Genomic DNA, 18,053 nt, shown 5'->3' with positions numbered 1-18,053 from the left:
ATTGTCTTGAAAATGAAAGGAGCTGAGATACACAAGGTGAGGATCCCAGTCTTTGGAACACAGAGAATATTTAATAAATAGAGTTGCATTATTACTGAGAACTGGAAAAGAGAGTTATAGTTTAACTGGTCCAATCCCAACATTACATAAATGAGAAAAACTAAGACCATAAGCTCTAACATACCCAAAGCAGTCTCACTTAGCAACATATTCAGGTTTCAGACTTTTCGCTCTAAGATTTTACTAAAACACCAAGAGGCTATTTTATTATGACAGTGGAAAACCAACTTCACCTCTTCAAAACAGTACTGAGGATATAATTATCACGAAATGAATTGTATCGATCTCCCCTCATTTCTTCATGGATTACTGTAAGCCTGGGCAGAGTTTGATCTTTCTTCTAGTCTTAAAATATAGCCCCCAGCCCACCCTTCGAGGGTTTCCCAGGGCTCAGGATAGGAAGCTACTTGATCATTATAATAGTTAATGGAAATATCTAATTTGTTCTCACAATACAAATGAAATATTTCAGAAATGTTCACTAATGAGTAGTAGGAATGATGAAAACAGTAACACTGCCCTTTATTTAATAAGCACCTAGCTCTATGCCAGGTTCTGTGCTGTTAATTTGACAGATGTTATCTTAATCTTCACTGTAATCATGAAAAGTTAAGTATTGTTATTCCTGTATATATGTAATATTAAGCTGGAAAAAAATTTAGTGTAATGAATTTTATAACTGGCCAAGACATAACAATTAGAGCAGCTTGCTGAGATGGAAGCTCTTTCCATTTCTCAAGGCCATTTCTTTGGAAAATGAGTTTAAATTCTTGTTACCTCCTTGGGGCTGCGCATGAAAACATTTTGGTGCCCCCTAGAGGTTATCAGGAATGTACACTTGTCAAATGCCTGGGAATGAGAAGCTGAGTCAATTCAGCAGGTGCTACCTATCATTCACTGCTCCCTGATTCTCCAAACGCAGGTGGCTCAGGTACAACCATAAAGGAGCTCTAGAGAGCGGTGGGTCTCAAGCTTCAGTGACCATCAAAACCACTGCGAGGCTTGTTAGAACTCTGGCCTTCACCCCCAGAGTTTCTGATTCTGTGCTGAGGTGGGGCCTGAAAATTTGCATTTCTAACTAGAAACCTTGGCATTTTGGATGCTGCTGGTCTTGGGGACCACATCTGAAGACCACTGCCCTAGAGAATCATCTCGAAGTTTAAGCTAGTTCCAGTAGCTGGACCAGAAGCTGGCTGGTTCTGTGGATCCTAGTTCTTCCCTGCTCCCTTTAGATGTTTATAAACAGTGTGTGCAGAGAAATGTGAACATCTCCTCTGTGAGGGTGACAGTTCCTGACGAACTACAGATTCCATCATCCCTGTGAGTTCCAGACACTCTATAGGTTGGGTGTCGGAGAATCAATTGAGGTTTGAGGTCAGAGAACTCAGGTCCTGATTTCAACTCTGCCAGGTAATCAGACCTGGCTAAAGACCAAAGTCCTCACCTGAACACAAATTAACTAGCAACCATCTAGAATTACAGTGCAGTTTTAACTCCATCAAATAGCTTGGATCCTAGGAGGCAGGAAAAATTTTTAGTTAAATCTTTATTTCCATAATGGTATGGAGATCCATATTTACATGTCCAATACAAAAATATTATGAAAAAAATTAGGTAATTAACATGTGCACATTTTGAAACAATGAAAGAGCAGTGTGAAAACATTTCAATCCACGGAATTATCCTGGAAGTTTCACGAATTTAATAATGCTATTACGATTACCTACCTTTTTTTTTCACTCATATTTACCTCTTTTTTGTTAATTCTCCTTTCTTCTTCCTTTTCTCCATATATCAATTTCACAAACTTTTTTTCCTCCAAAGAAAATGCAAATTGAGAGAAAGCTTTCTTGTATTTTGTTTGTTTTTTTACTGTATGAGTTTTTAAATGTCTACATTGTTTTCTAAATTATTGTAGCCACTGGATTTTTTTTTTTTTTTCTCAAGGTAACAGGGGACTTGTATGTTAACTGCAGTGGACTCCATGTCTGTTTAATTCAGGTCAGGATTTATGGAGACCTCATGTGGTGACAGGAGGCACCACAGAAGGCTTTCTTCAGGCTGGGCGGAACAGAGTCAAAGAGAAACTCAGAACCCATTTGGGAGCAACATATTCTAGAAAGAACTAAGATCTAGAAGTTAATGGTACTGAAGCATCAAACACATCCTGCAATAATACTACAGGAATAATAGAACAATATTTCTTAAAAGAGAAATCTGGTCACCCATGTATAAATTTTCCTTTTGCTAACTGAAAAGCTGATGACACAGACATTAAGGTGCCATGTCTCTCAGGAATTAGTTGCAGTCTTTTTTTTTTTTTCTTAATGAAATCCATTGGACATATCTTCTCAGTCAAATCTGCATCAAATTCAAAAATATGTTTCTGCAGGCATGCTGCTGTGAATGTTATTTTCAGCTCTTTTCCTGGTTTTACACAGAATGGAAAGTGAGCCAGAGAAAGAATCAAACTTGAACTCATGTCTATGACTTGCTTTATGCAATGATGTTAATAGCATTACTCATGAGTATTTGGAATGCAGGATATGTTTTTGCAATTAAAATACAGAACAATGATTCTATGAGGCAGATAAAGTTGAACATAAATACTCATATCTTGTTGCTGACAGGGTATCAAAGTTGTGGAATTAAGTTAATTAGCGTGGTAGTAAATATATTTCAACCAGTTAATTTACTGGTACACACTAAAGAAATTCTCTGAGGGTGGGGATGCAGAGGGATGGAAGAGTCCATCATTGATGGGTACTTGTTCTTTATCTCATTTTTCTTACAAGAAAATGTCACGATGGCTTCCACTTTCTCCTTCTTAAGGAAGTTACATAACAGACCTTTAAGCTAAAATCTAGACGGACAAATGAGTTAATGAATGTTAAACGTTTTTAAGTATTTAAAAGAACAGAGGACTATAAATCAATGGCGTTAAAATGAGTAATCCTAAGAGTTCCCATTCAGTTATCAAATGGGTAACCTCTCTTTGGAAATGTCCTCAAAATGGCTTTAAGTTTTCCAGGGAAGGCAAAATGACATAGGCAGAGGTAGCTATTATGCAAAGATATTTTGGAAAATGCAAGTAGGAAAAAAGTTACTGAGGATATTGGAGAGATTTCAAATTGAGTATATTCTTGTGGTAAAGAAATCAGTCAATTTTCAGGGCACCGCCTGTGTGCCAGGCATATTGTTAGATGCTGAAAATAGAAAAATGAACCTGATGGGTCCTCTTGCCTTCATGGGGGTGACAGATAATTACACAAATAATTATCACACTGTAAGACAGGCATTAGGCTGGGGGCTTGCAAAAATTCCTGTGAAAGAGATGTAAGGTGAAATAGGACCAGAAGAATGAGGTGAGACGTTTTAAATCCAAGCAAAATTGTTGACTCATTTAGATGTCATTTCAAACCAATCGTGACTTTGTTTTTTTCTGGGGGGGGGGGGGGCAGGAGAGTGGTAGCAGTTGCCAGACATACATCACAATAAAAAGACAAGAAGAAACAAGGAAATTCTCTTCCAAAACAGTGGGGCAAAAATATCCAGAACGTCCCTGAAATAAAGGAAACCTTCTGGTTACAACGTGCGTTGCTAGGGATTTATTTTTTCCCTCCTTTCCTAAGAGAGTAAAATCACACAGACACATTCAAGCCCTTGGAGTTTTGTGAGCGTACTGTGTATTCAAGATGTCAACAGAGCACGGTGCTCAGTGCGTGACTACAAAGAAAGGGTTAAACGGAAGGGGGTGGCTCGGAGATGGGAGGCTGGCGAGAAGGTTCAAAAACACCACTTCCCAACTTGCAAAAACTCTGAACTTTTAAGCTCCCCAAAATACACATGTGTGTGTCTGAGCGCAGCAGATCTATTTCGGTGGATTTTTTTTTTTTTTTTTTGAATTTTAAAACCATAATCTCTCTCTCTCTCTCTTGCTGCGCTTCAAACACTGAGCAGCCCCCTTAGGATCGCGTGGCAAAAGCTGCAGCGGAGAAACTGGCAGCGCTATTTATGAGCAGCGTTCAAAGCCGCCCTCCCGTCATCCCCCCGCAGCGAACGACCATCTTCGAGCCTGGGTCACCTCGGGGACCCTGGAGCTGGGGGCGGGGTCCCGGGAACCTCCTTCCTCCGCCAAACTTCGCCGTGGCGTGGGAGCGAGGGCGCGGGCCGGGGTGCGCGGGAACGCGCCGCCCGCCGCCGCCTCCGCCCGGCGCTGGCAGCTGGGGCCTCACCTCTCCCGGGCGAGGTGCGGGCTCCCCGCGCGCAGCCACTGGGCGGAGCCGGGCCGCACGGGGCGGGGCCGAGGGGGCCGGGGCTCCGCCGGCTATATAAAGCCGGCGCCGGCTTAACTTCTGACTTGGGGTTATTTATTTGGGGAGCGCGCGGACGGCGGAGGCTGACGGAGGAGGCGGCGGCGGCAGTGGCTGCCGCAGACGGTGGTTAAAAAAAGGCGGCGGCGGCGGCAGCGGCGGCGGCAAGGGATGGGAGCGCCGTGGCTCCCGGGCGCAGGCGGGAGCTGCCGAGCTTTCCGGGCAAGGCGGGAGTACTGAGGAGAAAGGGGAGCGTCTGAGGGGCCCGCAGCCGGCTCCCGAGGCACGGGCCGGGTTTTTGTTCGGCTGCGCTGAGCGCCAGGCAGCCCGAGCCAACAACTCCAGTTACAACAACAACCCACCTTCCCGCAGCCGAGCGAGACTAGGGCTGCTGCGTCCGTCCTATTGTTTAGACACTTGCCAGGAGCTCGGGAGTCTGCGGAGCCTCCGAGTCCCCGCTCCCTGTTGCCGCCTTCCCTCTCCCCCACTTCCCTCCCCAGAGAAGGAGGCGCGGAAAGACCGGGAGAGGGGAAGGGGCTGGAAGGAAACGGGCTGCTCCGGACTGCGGCCGCCGAGTCAGGTGCAGCGCTGGGAGACGGGCGGCGTCGCGACGTCGGCGGGAGGACTCCCACCGTGTCTGTGAGGACTGGATTCTAAGCCTGGGAAAAGTTCCTGCACTTTGAGAAGAAGGGCCCACTTGTAGGCTACTGTCGAGGGGGGAGCCCGAGGGGCTGTGCTTGCCCAGGAGCCCGGTCTTGTTTCTTCCACCTTTGCCATCAGGTGTCTGCTGCGGAGCTGCGGCGTATCCGGGAGACGAAAGGGGCTGACACACACACGCACAGGGGACTGCCGTGCAGCTGCCTCCTGGGGTCTCCTCGGGAGTAGCAGATCCCACGACCGTCTACCAGCTACCATCTCGCCACCCTCCGGAACACCCCTGCCTGACTGGGACGCGGACACCTCCACCTTGGCCTTTCCACTCTTTCCTGCCGGCCTGCCAGCCGTTCCCTACTTAGTCTTCTCAGGAGCTCTCGTCCTTAACTTGGTCTCTAGGATTTTCTCTACCGTGGTCGTGACTAGTGGATATTTCTGCCGGCTGCGGCGGCGCGACTGCCCTTTTGTCTTTTCTGCGTGACCTCGGTGAAGGCCTTGGTGCGGAGCGTCGCCAAGGACGCCAGGCGGGAGGCAGAACTGCCCAGACATCCTTCAGCGAAGTGAAGGTTTATTTGAAAACCGCCCTCGGCTGTCAGTAGACGACGAGGACCCGTCCGGACTGCGGAGGAGCCGCAGGCCGGTGGGAGGCCGCGTGAGTGAGCCGAGCAGCGCCAGGAGCCCCGCAGCGCCGTCCCGCGTCCCCCAGGCTGCGCGCCAGCCCTGTGCGCCCCCGCGCGCCATGCCCAGTGGTTCAGCGCGCTCCACTCCCAGCCCGTGGGGCTCCTGCGCCTTCTAGTTTCGAAGAGCCCACTTTAATCGAGTCCACCATTTCTACTGAGCCCTTCTCTTCTGTCTCCTGCAGTCCCCACTGGAATTGGATTTGCAGAGGGAGTCGTGGAATCTGAGCATCCTTGACCCACGCGCAACCAGTCCCTGCATCTTCACCGCCGTTGGGAGTCCCAGGTCTTTTACCACCAAGTTGATATTTGCGAGACAGACGAGGCGTGATCTCCCGGCCTTCTCTGGGGTCTCCCTATAGCCTTGGCCAGGCCAGTTGATCTTCAGGACCTAAAGTTGCCCAAGGAGCGTCTGCCCTGCTAGAGGAGAGTGAGGGTTACTAAGAGGCGTGTACCCATGTCAGCTCTACTGCCTTGAATATTACTGTTACTTCCATATTATTTTGTGCACATTTTCCGGACACTCTGGGTTGCTAGCCTCGCTCCAGGCACTGGGCCTCAGGCTCAGCACGGTTCGAGCGGAGTAGCAAGCTAAAGAGAAACCCTCGGCGCCTACGAGCGAGGAGGCGGCAGGGGAAGATGTGCGGCGTCGGCTGGCAGACGCTGTCCCTGTCGCTGGGGTTAGTGCTGGCGATCCTGAACAAGGTGGCGCCGCAAGCGTGCCCGGCGCAGTGCTCCTGCTCTGGGAGCACAGTGGACTGTCACGGACTGGCGCTGCGCAGTGTGCCCAGGAACATCCCCCGCAACACCGAGAGACTGTGAGTATGAGCTCTTCCTCCCCCTTCCTCCTCACCATCGGGGTTGCGTGGCCCCTGCTTGAAGACTGGAGGGACCAAGAGGCACAGGGACCTGTGCCTGGGGCAGCCCTCACCAGCTTTCCTGAACGCGCATCCTGGGCTTGAACTCTGGTAGGGCGCTGCCCAGGGAGGGGCCGCTGCCCAAGGAGGGGCGGGCCCGCTTGCAGCTGCGCTTGATCCCTTCCTCCCGCTCTAGTCCCGCCACTCGCAGCCCTTTGCGGGCGAGATATCTGAGGCTGGGGAGGAAGAGAGATGGGGAACAAGTAGTCGCGGATGCCCGGGGCAAAGGAGACGCGACTTTGTTCCTCGGACTCTGTAAACGGAGTCAGTCACCTTGCGGTTGGGAACTCTCGCGGGTCTGTTCAGGGCCGAGTACCCGCTCTTGTCACCGCCGGGTGGCGCGAGGAGAGGGGATGGCGGGGAGGGGGGCTCAAAAGAGAGAAACCTCCTTTCCCCGGCTTTGTGTCGCCCTCCTGGGGAATCAGGGAAAGGAGAAGGGGTCGTGGGGCAGCTGGGTCCGCCCGGGGGCGCTTCTACTGGCCGCGGAAAGAAAGGTATCTCAGGACAGCGGCAGCTCCCCCGGTGGCCGCGCATGGCCCCCCGCGACCCTTCCCCGGCCTCCCACTTCCACGGGAGGGAGGCGGCGGCGGCGGCGAGCCCCCAGGGATCTGTCCGAGGGGGAGACTCCGGAGGAGAACCGCATCCTATCGACTAGGCGAAGTTAGGGCTGGCCCTCCCACAGGAACCAGCCAAGTCGGGTCCGACCGCTTTGGCGACCCCGCGGCCCTCGGCTGCCCTCTCCAGCCCTTCCTGCTGAGCCCCGGTGCCCCCTTTGCACCTTTCTGGCAGTTTCTGCATCCCTTCACGCGGCAGCAGCTCCCCTTCCTTCCTCTCTTCGCGCTCTGCTGCCCGCAGACATCCCCGCCTCCCTGTCTCTTCGAGTCTCTAATGAAGAAGTAAATCGCAGCTCCAGTGTTGACGGCCCACGCGCTCCTTGCGGGGCGCTTCCCGAGTTCAGGGAAGCGGAGCGTGGAGGCCGTTCCCTTTGTGAACGCCGAGGCCGCCGCCCCGCGCCGCGCCGTCGCGCGTGGGCCCGGCGGGGCGAGCGCTCCCGGGCTGCGCTCCCGGCCTCTGCGCCCGGGGGGGTGAGTGTGGCAGGCCTCCGAGGGCACCCGCTCGGCCCCGCACGTCTCCACCCGCGGAGCCCGCAGCGCGTCGAGTCGCTCTTCTTATCCAACCCCTTTCCCTCGCCCTCAGTGTAAAGGCCAGAGTTGAGCCATTTCTCCCTTTGCAAATGGCTCCCCCACCCTGAAGCTCCCTGGGCCTCCCCCTACCCCTTCTCGTCCCTCCTTCCAGGCCCGGCGCGCTGGGCAAGTTGGGGGCCTACAGAGGGTGTCTGGTCAAAATGCGATCTACCAAGTTTGCCTGGGATGGGCTATGGGGCGGGGGATTCTTGTTCTGTCAAGAAGCAGGAAGAGGACCCTGACTATGGTAGGGACAGTTCGGTAGTTCTTCGCTCAGCCCGGAAAGTAAGTTGGGGAAAAAGCAATGCAGACTTCTGTTTTATCACTTGTCATTTCATGCTGTTCAGAACAGTTTAAAGTTTAAGCAGTGACACGTCTTATTCAACAAAAAAGGAAATGCATTAAGGGAAAAAATAGCAATCGAGTTTTAGGGACTTGGAAAAAAAATAGCCCAATGAGAGACCTATAAAGAATTTTCAGAAAATAGTTTACATCAGGTCAGGCTTATAAAATTTTATCGTTGACAACATAAACATATTAAATACAGATTTCAAAAGTGATGTTTTAAAGTCAAGGTAAGGTTTACTTCCGTGAAGAAGGACATTGAAACCACAGCCAAACTTGGTTTTACTTGAAATGATTGGAACCAGGGCAAGTTTAGATCTTGACCTAAGATGCCAGAAAAGGGGGTTGTACTCTTGAAGGAAACTTGGTGCTGAAATCTGAACAAAAACGTCAGGGCCTGAATACTGCTTCCATTTCTGCCCCTGCTAGTAGTTTTTACTTTACTGTCACAGCGGGGGTCCCTGAGCTGCAAATGAAGAGTTTAGTTTTCATACAAACATAGAATTGTTGGAAGGTAAATGCCTCTAAATGCGAGTCTTTGAAGTGCAGTTCTTTTGATGACACTCTGACTTTACTCATTGCCTTAGGAAGTTTAGCTACTGTGGGCACCTAAGTTTACGCTTCTGAATTTTTAAAATTTTTTCCTAAATAGTATTAGAAAATTGTTCATTTTAACTTCCTGAAGGCAACTTTCTGGGAATGTGCCTAACAATAATAGTAAATAGTAGAATACCTGTGAAATTAATATACACATCCTTATAAAAACAAAAATTGAAAGCTCTCCCACACACACAAAAGAGTTTTCGTGATAACATAATCACTTCATTTTCTTGTCATATGCCAACGAGCATGGACTCTGTAAACTTGTTAAGAATCATTTTAAGAATTTTCTTTCAAAGATTACTTCCTTCTCTCTCTTTTACTTTGTGAACTACTTTAGTAATTGGAACTGATCTTTCATCTCAAAGTTCTTATGTAGCTTGTATTTTTCTTTGTTTAGCCAAATGTTGCTAGAAATTACATGGGCCTTTCATTTTCTTAATTTGTTTTTTCTCAGGGATTTAAATGGAAATAACATCACACGGATTACCAAGACAGACTTTGCTGGTCTTAGGCACCTAAGAGTTCTGTAAGTATGTTCTTCTGTGTTTTGGAGCATTCTCTTTGTTTTTTAAGGTTGCATATTTTGAATCTTTGCTGATCTCAGTTGTAAAAACCTTCCCAGTAACAGAAACATAATTTTTTAGAAGGTCTTGGTGGCCTTTCTTTTTTTTGCTTAACAGTGTACTACAAATTTTATTAAAAATGTAGGCTTTTATTTTAAGGTTGGATGCAGGCCATATAAACAATATTATGGAAATGACCTCAGATGTTTGCTATACTATATCCTAAGTGCCTTATGCATATAAAAGTGTAGAATAATTGCTTTCACAATATGAATGAGTAATGTGAGACTTTCTATATACTTTTAGGCCTTGGAATTAACTAGGAAGAATTTAAGTGGGTCTGCATTTTATAATTACTAACCTAAAAATGTTCAGACTTTTCTAGCAAACAACACTTAGATATAATTTCTAACATTAAAATCTGGCAGTCCAGGTTTTCGCAGGGTTTTTGGTGGGAACTGTTTCTCTGTAAAAATATTTTGGTCAGATTTTAAATTGTTTCTTGTGTTTTTTTATCTTTGCAGCTTTTATAAAATTGTTGCAGTATGATTACTTCTTTAATTAGCATGTGAATGAACCGTCATTTGAGATTCAATGTAATGTAAAGTTGTTTTCACCCACAGATTTGTAAATATTTACATTGCAGTGAACATATACTTTTGATCATTGTGTGTTCACTGTTCAATTTTAAAAGACACCTTTTAGCCTTTATGAATTCTTCCAATTTCTAACATCCATCCATCTGTGAATTGAAGTATGTCTATAATGAATTCTTGTATATTGATTCTTTCAGTTAAGAACTGACTTGAAAAACAGCCATCAAAGTTGCAGTGTCATGGGCTGCTCCCTCAGGATGTACTATGGTTTAAGGTTCAGAATTTTGACTAAATTTTGTGCAAAACTGAATTAGTATTTTCTATGAAAGTTTTATGATGTGGATGCTACCTTCCCTCCCTGATTTTTCTCAAGCATATCATCATTAGATTTGATACCAAATCTCAAAGCAGAGCAATATTTAACTTCATAGAGGGAAAAGTTTTCAGCTGCTGAATTGAAACTTTTTTAGATGCTGAGTGTTAACATTAAGACTTCTCTTATACTTTGCCTTTCAGTCAGCTTATGGAGAATAAGATTAGCACTATTGAAAGAGGAGCATTCCAGGATCTTAAAGAACTGGAGAGACTGTAAGTATTTTCAATTCTAAACTTATGACGACATAACTATATTTTTAAAAATACTTGAATTGCAAGGACCATGTCTTCAATTCTATGTCTTAGTCTTTGTAAGTTTACAGAAACAAGAGGTTGAATAAATGATTTTCAGACTGATTTACAATTAGAAGTTGTAGAATTTTTGCGTAAATAGTACTAACTTGTAATAAAGTAAAAAATACAGACTTAACTTTCCTGAGTCATTTACTCCCTTGATAGCCATTGTTTTGAACTTAGAGATGTACATATTTGTCGTATTCTTTATCTAGTTTGTTGTATTTGCTTATGTAGGAAGACAGGTGGGAATTTTATTTGCCTTTATGGTGTGTTATAGAAAAGAAAATTTTGCTAGTAGTTATTTTAGTTTTCATGCTGTTGCTGTGTGTGGGTCATTAGTGACATTTGAAGAAATATTTAAAGTTCTTAGTGATAAAGATTTACTTTCTGATATTTAACACATATGGTGAGCATTGTTAATAACTGCTATTCACAGTTTTATTTCATTATTTTATAGTAGCTTTCTAAATATTTTTTGCTGGAAAAAGAATTTAAAGGTTAGTAGAAATGGAAGTAAGAATTATGCTATCAAAGCACGTCATTTAACATTGATTCTTTTTTCCCAAGAAAATAAAATGTGGACTTCAGAATTTAAAATATATTTTTATTTTTCAGACACAAAATCATATATTACTTAACGACCATTATTATTTTATGTCTATGGAATATACTTACAAAAGATAAAACCTCTGTCTGAAATAATTAGGGTAAAATACACACTTTGTAATTTGAAATATTAATTCCATATCTTGTATGTCTTGATAATTCAAGTTTAGTAGCTTTGTATTTTTAATGACAAATAACAGCTCTATTAAAAGTAGCAACAATTATTTTAATAAGTTTCAATGCCTGCTTTAAGAAGCACTGTAGGTAAAAATAAAAATTTTATTTAAAATAGTGAAATACGAAGTTCATTTTAGGCATAGCTCATATTCAGATTTATTGGACCCAAGGGCAAAAGTTAATTTTGTGTAATTGTAAGTACAAAAATGGCTTGTCAACTTCTAAGATATTTGTAAATATAAACTACATTTTTATAACCTCAAGTAAAATTAAACACACAGATACTTAATTTTGCTATAAAATTTTGTTCATGATAAATATTACAATGTAGAAAATATAATTGTGACATTCAAAATAAATTTAAAACCACTACTTAGAGCTAGTTTGGGGGAAGGACTAAAAATAAGGTAAACATTTGGTTAAGTTTGTAAGTTTATAACCTGTCCCTTAGTATATAAAAATACTCTGAAAGTATTCTTTGATCTTTTTCATAAATAGCTAATTTCTAGTGAGTACTTGACAAAGGTATTTTTAACTTATCCATTAAAAACCTGAGTAAAAAAAAATTAAATATCTGATAAGGTGAATAGATAATTTTAAATTATCATTTAAACATTAACAGTTTTTTTCATGAACAACTTTTAGTTATTCATAGATATGTGTTTAGTATTCATGTATATATGTGTTTCCATGTGAGCTATATGTATATTTTTTTTCTTAAACAACTTTGACATCGTTGAAGGAGAATCTCAGTGGCTTTTCCTGAAGTCTCTATTTTGTTTATATTGTAGTTTTAAATATTTTCAGAAACACTGAAACAGAACAGGCTTCTTCATTATTTTTCGAACCACTTTGGAGTATCATTTGAACTTCATCTTGAATAAACTAACTTTTCCTAAAAATTATTAACCAGATGCCTTATGATCTGAAATTTGATTAGAGTTGTAAGTGAGTCCTGTTTTTTGACTTTTACTTCACCCGGGAATGTCACTTCATCTCAGAACAATTTTCTATTCTACTAAGATGCAGTCAGATGTTTCAGAGTGGGAGGAGGATGTGTAATTTTGAATGAAAACTAATATATATGCAGGACTTCTTTAAATCACCCCAGCTGTTGGCTGAGAGCAAATATTTCATATTTGTGAGGAAAAGCTGAGAAAATTCCTTTTGTTTACAACTGCCAAGTCCATCTGATGGAAGCACATTGTTATTTGACAGCCAATTCATCTCCTTGGGACTCTGGAATTCAAAACCATTTCTTAGGAACATTGTGGATACACTTTTCAAATATTTATTTTTTTTAAATACATTAAATGGCAAGCAGTTTTGCTAAAGAATGAATTCAAGTTATTGTGGAACAAACTATTTTAAATTGTGTTCAGTATATTAATTAAAAAATTAAAATCAAGAAAAGTCACCCAGAGAATTCTATAATCCCAATTACTGTGGCCTTACAGTAATATTACTATGGTATATATTCTTCTTATAGTAAGTTATGTCATTAACATCACACAAATTGCTTTTTTTTTTTTCCCTTTCAAAAAGCTGCAAGGGACAGTGTAAGAAACAGGATGTAATCAATGAGCTAACTTTTAAATAATTATATCTCATGTGAGCTTATATGTTTTTTAGCAATTTAGACGTGAATTTTAAATTCAAACTCCAAAAATCATGAAAAGTTATATAAATGCAGGTTTACGTTGTAAATGCCATTTATACTATATTATAGCAACTTAATTTTCATTCTTTGTGTGAAGAACAAAAAAATAAAAACCTTCACTTTACTCGTGTGCAATTTATGGTTCTAAGTTATTTTTTCATTTTAGAATGATAACATAAAAACAATTCCAAATGATATTTTAGGAATATTTCAATAAACGTAAGTTTTTTTCTTTCTGTTTTATGTTGCTAGAGTTTTTAACTTGATCTAGAGAAAGAAGACACCTGGAAACAGAGGGATAAGATCTGGGCTTTTTCGAAACCCAACTTTTAATCTCTCAAGTAACAGGGTCACGTTATTAGGTTGAATTTAGTTTTAGCATAGGATAATAAAATGATGACTGGTAAATCAAAGCGTTACAGCTACAAAAAAAAAACCCACAATTTTTCCACCTCAAAGAATTGATGAAATAAAAGGTTATCAGTCAAGAAGTAGATGGAGATTAAAATCCTCCCTCCGAATTTCCCTTTCTTCCTTCCTTTCCTGTCTCACTGCCTCCCTTTGCACTTACTCCCTTCTTTGTATTGTATAGAAAACATCAGATGATACGATGATCAGAATGTGGCTATGAATCGTTGTAAAAGGAGCAAGTTTTGATCACGCCTACACACTATGAGCACACGGTGCTTCCTGTGTTGACAGCTTCCTGCTGTACTCCCGCACCTAACGTGTGCGCTGGCAGAATCCCCTGGATGCTCGGTTGCCAGTAGTACCTCCTTATCTGGCATGAGAGTGAAGCCTTGAGAATGTGCCTTGTGTAGATTGTGGCAACAGGTCTCATGTTGTTTAATCAAATGTTCACATGCAATCTGATGTCATTAAGCGATATTCATTGGAAATTAAGGAAAAAACAGATGACAAATAAGTTACAGTAAGAAATTGGAATATTTACAAATTATACCTCTTTATACTTCACAGAAGATACCTGTGCATACCTGCAATTAGATCTCCATGCAGAATTATTAATTCAAGGTACTTCTTGGTTACTGCATAATGTGTTAAAGGTAAAAACAAAATCACATTGGGGTCCAGGACTTTTGTGTGCTGGTATAAAGTTCTGTTGTTCACTTACGTCTTACCAGATTTTGCTGCAGTCATTAAAGTTCTATCTTTTGGCCTTTTAAAGAGACCCAGGCCAGTTCAGCTTTTGCAAGTTCTTTGATAACACAAATGGCAAGAGTATGAGAATGTTTTTGAGATTTTTTTAAGGTTGTTCAAAAAAATGTTAGGGCATTTTGTGCTGAATGCAATGAAATGCTCCTAATGCAAAGTAAAATGTGAATATGTCTAGGTTACATTACTGAGAACCAGTAGCACACCACTGGAAACCTTGGATGTTAGATTTTTCATTAACTTCACAGTCATCTTATACCCTTACAATAAGGAAATTACAGAAGTGATGAAAGCAAGGACTTGGACGGCTCCTTTGTTCCGACCAATAAGGTGTTAAGATGTTCTTTTAAGACAGTGTTGCTCTAAATGCTGCAAGTTTTAGTATCTTTGGATTTCAGATTACAATTTTTCTACTTTGTCACTGGATACTCATTTTTGCTTGAAAACAAAAAAAAAAGTCTTGAAAATATTATTATAATGAAGTCATGCAAGGAATCTTGGAAAAGAAACCTGCTCACATTAGATATTTTAAAGTTTCTACCAAGTAGATAGGAAGACAATACTCAACTGTAATTTAAAAATGTCTTTACTATAGAGCCTAAGTGTGACTCCTGAAAGGAAATCTAAAAGGCACCTGTCTTTTTTGAAGGTGCTAAGTGAGTTCTCCCGGGGTGCACACAGCACACGTGAGCGTGTGACCCAGCCAGCGTGGGGCTGAGGAACTGTGGCACCCTAGAATTTTCGCTATAGGTCGCTACCCATGAGTCCAGGTAGAGATTGTGTTGTGGAACAGGTCTGAGGGAGGGCACCTCTTATCCCCTGTTCTTCAAGGAGGTACAGAATCCCTCTTCTGACCAATTCTGCAAGTTTATAGGCAACGCATCACACATTCTTTTTCTTAAAGTAAGAGTAACCTTATAGTGCTACTCTCCTTGGAAAGGAATGCAAGCTCATCTCAAACGAATTGTTCTCTGGCATCTTTACACCCAAGCTTAAAATCACTGCAGTTATTTTCTTGGGAAAGACTCCTTAAAGAACACATCAGAGGGGAGGGGATAGCTCAGTGGTAGAATGCGTGCTTAGCATGCATGAAGTCCTGGGTTCGATACCCAGTACCGCCATTTAAAAAAAAAAAAAGTTAAAAAAAAATAAATAAAAATTAAAAAAAACACATCAGACTCAGTAAAGAGGCTCAGTATGTATGTTGCTTGAGCAAAATCATGCACCAAGATGATCAGGTGTGTGTCATAGACTGTGACATTTGTTAAGCATCAAATTATTCTTGCCTGTTGATAAGCAATATTGAACTATCTTGAATTACATTCACTGACTGCGGTCTTCGAGGGCTTTAATGCAAGTGCACTGTTAGAAGTTTAGCAGAACATTGAATCTATCTGAGGGGGTTTCTCATGCAGCAGTTTTTATGGGCCTTGAAGTTGAACGGTGGTGAGAAGGCCTCTTTGCTCTTTGTGGACCGTTTTGTAAATTCTGAAGCAGCAAGGCTGTTTATTTTTCCCACATCTGTTTTGGGCTCATCCTTTGTGACAGTGTTTGCTGGATGCTGTGTCCTTTATACCTCCCCTGAAATGAGTAGTTTAGTTTGCACTGTTACAATGTATTTGTGGAAGCGACGAATGTCAAATATTTTACATTGAGTTCAGTCTTTCATTCCTGTTGGATACCCTTCTGCTTGAATTATGCCTTTTAGACTGAATTTCACAACTTTACGTGGAATGAGAGACTTTTCTGCATGAACTGTATATATACATACATCGCTCTTGTCTGTTTTCAAAGCAATTTGTGTCTGCTGCACTGGAAGGAATATTGGTGAAAACGCTTTCAGAATGAAAGTTTGGGAATGATAGGGCTGATTTGGTTTTAATGCAGTTGGAACAGCGCTTTTAGATAACATTTACAAAAAAATTATTTGTCCTCCTGGCAGCGTCCGTCTGTCCTGGATGCAGGTGTTGCTCCAGCTCCTCTGCTGCTGTGCTCGGTCCTGGCAGGGAGCCCAGGGTGCAGAGAACCTAGACTCCCCTCTGTGGAGGCACCTTGTAATTTCATACGCTATTGCCTGGTGTCCTGTGCAACAGGGGTGGCCGCTAACTGGTTGTGCTGTTGATTTTGCTTTCTAAACAGATACAAACTCCTCTCCCCATTTTTAAAACCAGAGACATTAGGTAAGAGTGGCTTCAGAAAACCCTTGATTTCAGCTCCATTGTAATCTTGATCTTGATCAAATTGCTTTATCTTTTAAAACCTCAGTTTTATGACCATTAAAACAGAGATAACTATTATATATTATACCTCATAGTGGTGGTGCATGATTTAGTAAGGTCATGTACATAGCTTCACAAAACACTTGATGCAGAGTTGGCACTTAAAGAAGTATTATTATTATACTTTTCAGCGTCTCCTTTCCCGTTTTTCAGAAGCTGAGCTTAGGGATTATTTTCTCATCCTGGGCTAATGTGTCTGTAAGAAATCTGACTTTTAAATATCTATATTTAGCATGATTTTAATTCTCATTTTCTTCTTATAGTATGTAATCAATAGAAGAGATGTGAAGAGAGTACAAAACGTTCTCCAAAGTTTTTTCAGAGTATTTATCATAATCTCTCTGAATATACAGAGAAATAGCCAGAAATAAGGGGCATGAAGAGGAAGCAACATTTTTATTACTAAGTTTGTATTCCCTACCATGGAATACAAAGGGTAGAAATATAAAATTTATCTAGTGCTAGCTAAGTATTAAAAATTTGCTTTAAAAATGTTAGAATAAAACATTTTTAAAAGACAAGTGGAAATTTTCCTGAGAAGAAGGCATTTATGTATGAGAAACAGGAGATTGTAAAAGATAGACTTTTTAAGGGAGAATTTATCAAACCCTTGAAACAGACCAGGTGCGTTGTAAATACCTTACATTTACAATGACAGGTAAATATGAGACATACATTTTTTTTTACCACCTTTGGTAAAATTGTTTACATTTTATATTTTGGATTGGGGCAGAGGGTGCAAATATTAATTGAACTGAGGTGAAAGTTGAAACAATAACAGACTAACCTCTAGCAATGCGCAAGCCACAGGAGCAGCTGGCAGATAATAATTTGAAACAGTGCTTGTCAGTGATGCTCAGGCTGCCCTTCAAGTTGAGGTTGTTAAGGATCAGCATTTCAGAGGCCAGTGGCGTTTAGCGTGTGATACAGATCATTCACCCCACGGAAGGTCACACTCAAAAATAGCCCCTCCCACAGAGGAAACAGTTACTGGGATCTCTCACATCTTTGCCCTGAAAAAAAAAAAACCTCAGAGACACCCATTACACGCCTTTCTGAAACCATGAATTACCGTCCAGAGAATTCTCAATCAGCCCTGAGATCTTGTGGGCAGATTCCGTCTAGCTGGTGATGACACTGGAGCTGGATATCCCTGAATCTCTGTTATCTGTCCTTCAACACAACAGAGTATCCTTGCTGGGAACAATAAGTAACTGACACACCTTGTCTGCTTAAGGCAGCTAATTTATGTTGGTTCCTATAAATCCTCCTCTGAGATGCCCTTAATTCCCTATTTGCTTTTTTTGTGTTCTTGGACTATCGGATTTTAACTTCTTTAACACATTTACATCAAAGTTATTATGACACTCTCATCTTCAAGTCTCTAAGAAGTATTCTGTGGTATTAGAAGATGCTAGGTTACTTTTTCTGCAGCTCTGTTTAGAAATTGACATGCAGTTTAATAGTCTTTAACTTAATTCTGGATTTTTAAAAATCTTTAAAGATTTAATTTCTGGTCATTGTACAAGGAACTCTGCTTTAAATTATTCTCCTTCATTGCATATTTTGGAAGG

The 18,053-nt window shown here is 42.0% G+C and overlaps 1 protein-coding gene across 2 annotated transcripts in view; it reads left to right on the top strand.

The window, feature by feature from the left end:
- Positions 1–4,405: 4,405 nt before the first annotated feature.
- SLIT2 (slit guidance ligand 2) overlaps positions 4,406–18,053 on the top strand; it is a 347,888-nt gene continuing 334,240 nt past the window's right edge. The window contains exons 1-3 of one of the 2 annotated variants that reach the window (XM_074349832.1): positions 4,406–6,522; positions 9,208–9,279; positions 10,429–10,500. In XM_074349832.1, the coding sequence (XP_074205933.1) occupies positions 6,344–6,522; positions 9,208–9,279; positions 10,429–10,500 (323 nt within the window). In that variant the 5' untranslated portion in view covers positions 4,406–6,343. The remainder of the gene's footprint in view (positions 6,523–9,207; positions 9,280–10,428; positions 10,501–18,053) is intronic. The other variant, XM_074349827.1, reaches the window with a different exon arrangement.

The sequence above is a fragment of the Camelus bactrianus genome, chromosome 2, assembly GCF_048773025.1.
Source record: "Camelus bactrianus isolate YW-2024 breed Bactrian camel chromosome 2, ASM4877302v1, whole genome shotgun sequence".
NCBI lineage: Eukaryota > Metazoa > Chordata > Mammalia > Artiodactyla > Camelidae > Camelus > Camelus bactrianus.
This window is presented reverse-complemented; position numbering and strand designations above follow the sequence as displayed.